This window comes from Rhineura floridana, chromosome 11 (assembly GCF_030035675.1).
Source record: "Rhineura floridana isolate rRhiFlo1 chromosome 11, rRhiFlo1.hap2, whole genome shotgun sequence".
NCBI classification, from domain to species: domain Eukaryota; kingdom Metazoa; phylum Chordata; class Lepidosauria; order Squamata; family Rhineuridae; genus Rhineura; species Rhineura floridana.
In genome coordinates, this window is record NC_084490.1 from 30,394,048 (window position 1) to 30,403,821 (window position 9,774).

Genomic DNA, 9,774 nt, shown 5'->3' on the forward strand with positions numbered 1-9,774 from the left:
TGTGACATTAGTTTAATTAATATTTTGACCCAATCAGGTACTCTGTTAAGGAGTAGAGACACAAAATATCTTTCATTTGCTAAATTTGCCTGAAACTACAGCTATGCAGCTGCAGTTTCTATTTGAAATTTATTTCCAAGTGACATCAGTGGGAGCTTCCCTTCCAAATTAAAAAAAAAGTTAGACAATCAGTTGACCACCTCATATGTTTATTAGCATGTTTACTAAGAACCCCCCCTGCCAAAACCATGAAGACAAGGTGTAGTCTATGTCATGTTTTCCAGGTTTGCTAGGATAACAGTTCCCACCATCTCTGTTCATCCGGCTGCAGCTGATGGGAGTTGTAGTCCAACATCTGGAGTTGCTGTCCGTGAGGCAGATTATGCAGGAATAGAAAATATAAATTAACTCCTAATCAATCTTATTTTGTATTTCAAAAAGATTAATATTTGTTAGATTGATTTTAGCAGTCATGAGAAATTGATAATAAGGCACACACCACTGTCAACCTACAAACTGATTATTTCAGCCTCTTTGCTAATCATAATTGTTTGCCCTCCATTGGTTTATCAAAGGAATATCTGGTGGATTTTACTGTTATAATTGTTGAATTCTATATAAATATGAGGAGTTAACACTTCTCGGCTTCTTTCTTTTACAGACTGCATGCAAGTACTGAAGACAAAATGAGCAATTCTACTTCCATGTCTACATTTCTGCTGTGGGAATTTTCAGAAATACGAGAAGTACAGATCTTATACTTCTTTCTGTTTCTAGCATTGTACTTGACAACTGTCACTGGGAATCTTCTCATCGTTGCTGCCATAGCCCTTGACCATCACCTACATACACCAATGTACTTTTTCCTAACAAACCTGGCCCTGATGGACTTAGGCATTGTTTCTGTCATTGTACCCAAATCTATGGCCAATTCCATTATGAACAATTGGTCCATTCCGTATTCTGGGTGTGTAGCTCAAGTTTTCTTTTATTTCTTCTTTGTAGCATCAGACTTTTCGCTTCTAACTGTAATGGCACATGACCGGTATGTTGCCATCTGCAACCCATTACAATATGAGACAATTATGCATAAAGGAGCCTGCCTTCAGATGGCAGCCATTGTGTGGATTAGTAGTCTTCTTTATGCCATAGTACATACCTGTGGCACTTTTGCGAACACCTTCTGTTCTTATGCTGTCAATCAGTTCTTCTGTGAAATTCCAAAGTTATTGAAGCTCTCCTGCTCTGACTTTTACTTATTTGAAATTGGGCTTATTGTTCTATCATGTTTTATAGCACTAGGATGTTTCATTTTCATCATCGTAACATACATGCACATATTTTCTACAGTGCTCAGAATTCCTTCTGTTCATGGCAAGAAAAAAGCCCTCTCCACTTGCATTCCCCACCTCACTGTTGTCTCACTGCTTATGATCACTGGATTCTTTGCCTATGCAAGGCCTCCCACTGATGCTCCTTCTTATCTAGATATACCATTTTCCATGATATATACCATAATTCCTCCCATGCTGAATCCATATATCTACTGCATGAGAAACAAAGAGATCAAGACTGCTTTGTGCAAATTCTTAGATTTTGGAGATTCCTCTAAGACATTATTTAGAGTTATTTGAAAATATGCAATTTTTAACCTTGTACTATTACTATTTCATTATTTGTATTTGTATCATCCGGATTGCTCACTGTTGCCTCCACCTTGTTCTCTGTGTCATTTATCCTTATTTGTTAATCTTCACCCTCTTTTAAAAATTGTTTCTTTATTTTATGATAGATACAGATAATAGATATAATCACATATATGACTTCTTACAGCGGATTGATTGGATGGGTCTAGGGAGTGATTAATGCTTCACTGGAGGAGGGGGGAGGTATATCAGCCTTGAAGTATGTTGTGCGCCCACTCCTTAAGAGCACCTCCCTAGACCCAAAAGTGTTAAATAACTATCACCCAGTGGCAATATATCTCCTTTGGGGCAAGGTGCTTGAGAAGGAGGAAGTCCAGTATCCAACATTGTCACTTGTGACCTCAGTAGCTGGGAATGCCTTTGCCACCACACCAAAGAAGACTCGAGACAGAAGAGTGGAATAATGTTATATTTATTAAATATAACAGACTAAATCAAATTCAATTCAGCCAATTATTCAAATCTAAAATACTTCGGGCAGGTGAGGCTAAACCTAACTGAGAGGGAATACTCCCTCCCCTTCTAAAGGCAAATAATTCTCCTCAGACTGTAACTCCAGAGTCAAGGATGTGGGAGAAATCCTCCCTCCTTGCTATTGAAGTCAGGTGTGTGGTTCTAACCTCCGCACCATGGCCCCGCCGTACAGGCGTTCACCATGATGCTCAAGCTGGTCCCACGAGGACACTCCCCAGATCTGTTGGAAGCTGTGTGTGTGGTCGTACAAGAACACAGGGCAGTGGAAATAATAAACAGTAGTCTAGGTGCAATGAATACTTTACTGTGTGTTCAGCATACAGCACACATGGCATACACAGCAGCAATAGCCTCTGATAGATTCCGCTCACAAAATAACTCCTTGCCAATCCCCCACACTTCACATATTTCCCCCTGCTGGTTTCATGGACCTTGAGCTCGTTAGTGGCTGCAGCTGCTTGATTGCAGCAACCTGAGCCACCGTTATTTCCCTTACTCTGCCTAGGGTTTTCTTAACTCTTTCCTCCCACTTTGTGAGGCCAACTGCTGGCTCCATGAAAGCCAACAAGATCCCCACCAGACATTAAGCCCTGATGGTTCCCTAGGGAGTGCCCTTTACCAGAATGCCTTAACCACCTCAGTTTAACCCCAGTATACCTCACCTGCCCAAATTCCATGCCACAAGAGGGGATCAGCTGAAGCTTTGTCCCCTCAACCCAATGAAGAAAACAAACCCCCAAGGCCCCACCTAAGATCCTCCAAAAACAAATCACACCCATGCTCCGAAAGATGAACCCCATTATCTCAAAACAAGTGTGGAGAATGGAACTTAATCCTGTCATGAGGAATGAAAGCCCCACCAAGGGACAAAACCAAATCCCTGACTTACCTATTGACCTATTTCCGGGACCTGTCAATCCTATTGGGGTGAATCGCACCCCTCCATACCCGTCTCACAAGCATGTCAGACCACACTAGTATGAGATTAGGGTAAGAACGAATGAGTCATGTGAGATCACGAGTGACCTTGAGCAGCAAATCCATACCTGGCCGCTGCACCAAGTCATTCTCCCCCAAATGGATCAACAAGACATGAGGCCGACTAGCCAAAGACATGATTCGGCACACCAATGGCATCAACACATCACATAACATGCCCCTCCGAGCCTCCCAACTAACTGTAGCTCTGGCAGAAAGCTGCAGCTATGTCCTGGAAACAGTCAAAGAGGCCCTCCAGTGAGCCCAAAACAAGATTGAATGGCCACACAGGACAATCCTCGCACGGACTGGAAGGCTTAGCACACCTAAAGAAAACAAAAATTAAAATTACTTAGAATTAATACCTGAGATAAGACTTGAAAGCAGAAGAACGCCACCTGCCAATTGCCTGGATATCACTAACGCTCATGCCCATGAGGGCTGCGGTCGTGGCCGCTCCAATCCGAAAAGAATGCAGCCCATAGACTCCAGCATCGCAACCACTGGCCAACAAGGCCTGCCGAACAATGGCCCAAAATTGAAACTGAGTCAGGGCAGAGCCATCCACATGTATAAAGAGATAACGCTGGCCCAACGGCCTAATAGACAGGAATTGACACATTGCAGACACAGGGCATAATTCAGGGACCTGGCAACTGCGTAATGAGACAATGGTGCCACGGCCCTTCTGATCAGTCTTAGAGACTCTTAGGGAAAACCTCACCAAATCAGCACCTAACGTGCAATCGCCAAAGCATAAGGCCCGATAAGACACATCACGCTTAGAGGGAACTAATACTTCACTAGGGCGGAAAGCACCATAGAACATCGTCAGAGTTACTGCGGTGAAAAGGTGCAACACATACTGGGATGAGCATAAAGAGCAAAACAATGCCAGGATCTGGAGGAGGACATCGGGCGTGATTGGCCTCCTCCGGTCAGTGGGCCTGGGAGCGAAACGCGACCAACCTTCAAGGACCTTTCTGACCCTAATATCTACAGAATGATCCGGCAGTCCCCGTGCCTTGGAAATAAAGGCCAGCGTGGAGAGGTGTCCAGCGATAGTTGAAACAGAATTATTTTGCCCTTTTAAATACAACATAAACTGCAATAAATGAGATGTGGGAACGGGCCACACCATAGGCAGAGCAGTACTGATTCAGAAAGCCTGGAACTTTGCAAAAGAATGCTGATATGCTTTTTGAGTACTGGGAGCAAGGGCAGAAGCAATAGCAGCCCTGACTTCTAATTGCCAAGGCTTCACAGGAAAGGTGGGACTGGGACCGGGTCCAGAGCTGCTCCAGGTGCAAGCTCCCGAAAGCGCGCCATCTGTAAGCAGGAAAGTGCATCAGCAACACAGTTCTGTAAACCTGGAACATGCCGAGCAATGAATAGGATGTTAAAACGCAAGCATTGCAAGACGAAGGCATGCACCAGGCACATAACGCGAGGAGATTTAGAAGTCTGAGCACTGACAACGCACACTGTGGTCAAATTGTCACACCAAAAACGTACAGTGTGATTTTGAAATGCCAACGGCCAGATATGAACTGCTACCACAATTGGAAAAAAATCTAAAAATGTCATATCAGAAGTAATCCCAGAGGCCTGCCACTTGGAAGGCCACCTCTCAGCGCACCATTGGGATCTGAAAATTACACCGAAACCTAGGCCCCCAGCAGCATCAGAATGTACCTGTAATTGAGCTTCTAAAAGTAATTCTTCGCGCCAAAAGGAGAGACCATTAAAATCCTCCAAAAAAGCAAGCCACATGTGCAAATCTGCTCTCATCCCTGCCGTGACCCTAATCAAATGGAAACGAGAGCGAACTCCCTTCATGGCGTCACAGAGACGCCTGAGGAATGCGCGACCAGGGGAAATGACTTTAGAAGCAAAAACTAAATGGCCTACAAGTTCCTGCAACTGAGCCAATGTGATCTTCTTCAATGCAAGTGCTGAACGAAGTCTTTGCCGCAGGGCAAGCAACTTGTCCTGGGGCAAACTGGAAGACTGAGCCATAGTATCTAAATGAATCCCTAAAAAAGTAAGGGAAGTAGAAGGGCCCTCAGACTTTTCTGGAGCTAAAGGGACACCCAATTCAGTGGTTAAAGCTTCAAAGGATTGCATCAGATGGAGGCAATGTGAAGAACCCGCTGGCCCTACAAACAAAAAATCATCCAGATAGTGGGCTATGAAGGAGGAAGAGGCCCTCCTTCGCAATGCCCACTCGAGGAAAGTGCTAAATGCTTCGAAAGCAGCACAAGACACAGAACAGCCCATCGGCATGGCCCTATCAACATAAAACTGGCCTTGAAATTTGAAACCTAGCAAATCAACATCAGCAGGGTGTACTGGTAGGAGACGAAAAGCGGATTTTATATCACACTTCACCATTAAAGCACCCTTACCAGCCCTACGGACTACTCTCACAGCCTCATCAAAAGATGTATATCTGACCGAGGCATATATTGGAGAAATGCCATCATTAACAGAGGCACCTTTAGGGAATGACAAATTATGGATAAGGCGATATTCCCCTAGCTGCTTCTTAGGGACAATACCTAAAGGAGAAATTCTCAATTTTTTTAATGGAGGAAAGGGAAAGGGGCCTGAGATGCGGTCGGCAGTTATCTCTTTATTGAGTTTGGCCAACACAACCGGGGCCATAGTCCTAAGAGAGGTCTGATTGGCAGAGGAAGTAGCAACCCTGGGACCCTCAAAAGGGATGCAAAAACCTTCAGTAAAACCCTGCAGCAGGAAACTAGCGGCTCGCCTATTGGGGTAACCATCCAACAACCCTGCCAGAGGAATCAACTTAATAGGGCTACTGGCCTTGCGACGTACCGCCACTATTGCCAGACCCGCGTTTGGGATGTTGTTGTTCCCCTGTACCCTGGCAAGCCTGACGGGCACGCTGGCAGGTGGAACTGGAGTGGGTGCCACCACACAGTCTGCAGACGTGTTGGAACCTACACGGACGCCTGAGGCATCGGCCGGTGCTGTTAAATGTCCAGCAGACCTGTGAATGATTGGCTCTGCAATTTAGCTTGCACTATAACCATTTCAATATTTACTGGAAATTACTCTCTCATCTCCTTCCCCTTATTATCCATGTCATTTCTGCTTGTTTGTTCATCTTCACCCTTGTTTTTCCCTCACCGAGCTACAATCGCCAAAGTGGTTTAAAAGTAAATTTCTCTTCTCAGTGAACTCTCAGAATTGTAACTCTGTGAAAGGAATGAGGTTCTCCTAAAAACTCTCAGTGCCCTTCACAAACTACACTTTCCGGTTTCCTTTGACGAAAGCCATGACTGTTTAAAGTGGAACAATAGTGGAATAAATGTATGGCACAAACGTGTCCTTACTCTGTCACACACACACAAACCACACACATCTACACATATAGCACTCATACGCACACATGAAGACAGGGATGTATGCACATACCACAAACACACTCCCCCTCCCCCGACACACACATACACTGGAAGTCATATAACTCCATCCTTCTGCCCTGCTGTGCCAATCAGAGAAGCTGCATGTGTGGGATTTTCCCAATAGCACAGGTCTGAACTGGGAGAGGAGAAATCTCTCCTAGCTCAACACTACACACTGTTGGAAAGGAAACTTTCAAAGGGGTCCCTTTCTGACCTTGCAAAGGCACCTCCTCTTCTTCTCATGCACTACCATATCTAGCAGGTCAGATGTGCTAAGGAAATAGGAATGAGCGGTCCTTCCTGTTCCTGGAGTATTCTAACATGCTAGCCGTGGGAGTGTGAAACAGAAGGAGAGCCCTGCTTTGACTCAGGATGCCTCATGCAGACCACAATTCAACTCAGGAAAGGTTAGACACACACAACTCAAGGCACTCTGCTTCAGTTCAAGATTTGGAATTTGTCCAATTTGACTGGGCATCCCTAATATTCACTAACCCATGCAGAAATCTAATCTATTTTCTGGGATTAATCTAAAGGCAGTGGGGCTGCAGTTAAAGACTGTTTGCACAGAGTCTTATGTATTTATTTATATGAATATTTACATACTATCCTTAAACTTATGGTCACAGGCTAGCATACAGGAATAATGCATGTTCAAACTGAACAGAAAATATATCAAATTAAATTACAACATAAAACGACAACATCGTAAAACAGTGCAAGAGGGGGAAATACATCAAATTCATCTAAATCATCTTCTGATGGAATGAACTTGAAATGGCAAGATGTACCTCTGTGTGTGTGTGTGTCCGTGTTACTGGTGAGTTCCATATTTTTCAAAGAAAATTTGTAGATCAAAACCTCCACATGGTTTACGTAAAATTCATGGAGCCACCACTTCTTGTGTGATTGTTTTATTTATAACCTGGTTTGTGCCTGTCTGGTCACAGCTGTAAATAGAGGTATTTGTCCATTGTACTTGGATATCTGAGATAATGCTAGATATCGACTTCACATTTAATTGTGATTGTTCTTCATGCACTGAGACACACAGTACAAGTCTCAATTATTTCTTTATGCTTGCTAAAAAAAGGAATTGAAGAGACACAGTAGCATGAAGTTGAGTTCCAACAAAGTTTTCTGATTAGATGTGCTACACTCTTGGGACTAAGATCCCCAAAGTTAAAACAGCCATTAATAACTCTGCATATGCTGTCACTGTTTGCTGATGCAAGCTATGGCCACATATGCAGTTATTTAAAGATCAAAAGTCACCTGCACGTACTGTGGCAAGTGCCATAGGAAATTTGAAAGTGTTTGGTGGAGGAAATTCACACATCATTAACACATCCCACCCTAAAGCAGCCAAAAGGACAACAACATCTTATGCTTAATGGTATTGTTAGGTAAGTGTTTCTGAGATTCTATTACAATCTAGAAGTGTTTGTCAACTTTTTCTTTTCCTATCTATTTTCATGTAGTCTCATATACTTGAAACATCCAAACGGTGAAGCATTACACTGTTTGACTTAAAAATGATCAAGAACCGCCTGGTATGGTAAAAATATTCCAAATCAATATTTCACATAAATATTGTACTATGCACCAATGCATGTATTATTATTATATCCTACTGACGTCCTGCAAATTACTGTTCATTCAGTTGGACTATATGGGTATAATGATGGAAAAATGAACCTATTCCAGATCACATCTTCTCTTCCACTAATAGGAAAATGTGCAACATTTATTTTCCCCTCTAGGTCATGTCATTTGAACTCATGCTTCCAACATTTACTTATGTGATCTGTGATTGACAATGTTAGCTGGATGCCCAAGCTCTGTAGCTTTCCATGAGAACTTAAATCCACCGTGGATCAGGTTCACCCACTGAACTCCTAGAGACATGAACATAACCCTTCTGGCCTGTGAAATTCATCACATACTTTTGCATCATGAAAATGCATACGGTTAATTATTTCATTGTAGCTGACTCATTTCAAATTACTTTATATAGCCTTAGATTTTGACCTTATTCATAAATGCATACTGTAGATACTGTATGCTGCATTTCACAGTGATTCAGGGTTGAAAGACAAGGAGAAGGCATAGCTCATGGACAGAGCATATACTTAGCATGTCATAGATCTCAATATAAATCCCTGGTATATCCAGTGAAAAACAAATGATTTGGTAATGTGAAAGATCTGTACCAGAGATGGTGGAGACCTAATTTTAGTCAGAGTAGGCCACACTTCCCCAACCTTGTTCTCTCAAGATGTTTGGACTTCAACTCCCATCAGCCCCAATAGACACAGCCAATGGACAGCAATCAGAGTTTCAATCCCAAATATCTTGAGGGTGCAAGGTTGGGGAAGACTTGAGACGACAATAGTGGGCAAGATGGACATGAGGAACGATTGTAGCTCAGTAGTGCATACACAGTGACTTTACATGCAAAAGTAAACTTGTATTTAATAGATATTGTATCAGGATCATGATCTTCACAACAGAGCCAAGTATTTAATGTCTATCACACATAATCATTTTCTTGTCATCCAAATTATTTTAAATGTACATTGTGTACAACCTTGTTGGGGTGAAATGCAGTCTATGAAACTCATTCTAGTTTTTATCATTCCTTAAAGACCTGAAAGACATCATTACATTCTTTACCAAAGAAAATGGTCCCCATATTCTGTATTCATTCTTAACTTTCCTTTAAAGTTGAACAAGGAAATTTCTAATTTATGGCAGTTATAAAAAGAAAAAAATGTGTTTCTAGCTCCAAGTACAGCCCTCATAAAGTTATGTTGTTGTTATTGATAATGCATATTGAATTTATATCCCACCCTTCCTCACAAAGGAGAGCTCTTAAAATACATCCAAGATTTTACTAAAGCCTTAAGTCTAACACTTGTACTACATAGGTTTTTGTGGACGGTAGTATACTCCCTCAAATGCATGAAATAATTTACTACATTTATTTCCATATTCAAAGTACCTTTGTTATATAAGATGTATTGTTAGATCTTAGGTGTTTCCATAATATTTTTGTTCTTCTTTAAGTTGAATTATATCTCTCTACTGTTTTTTTCTTTTTTTAATTACCTCAATTTTTTATTTTGTCAATTATCTATTTTTATTTAGAGATATGTGCTGAAATACTTATAAATTAG

General features: G+C 42.0%; 1 protein-coding gene across 1 annotated transcript; it reads left to right on the forward strand.

The window, feature by feature from the left end:
• Positions 1–686: 686 nt before the first annotated feature.
• LOC133367084 (olfactory receptor 14A16-like) lies at positions 687–1,634 on the forward strand. Its single transcript, XM_061590813.1, has one exon. It carries the CDS (start codon positions 687–689, stop codon positions 1,632–1,634), a length of 948 nt encoding a protein of 315 aa, XP_061446797.1.
• Positions 1,635–9,774: the final 8,140 nt, after the last annotated feature.

What these genes read in the sequence shown, in the direction of transcription:
- LOC133367084 (XM_061590813.1), top strand. Translation starts at nt 687, where the DNA reads ATGAGCAATTCTACTTCCATGTCTACATTTCTGCTGTGGGAATTTTCA.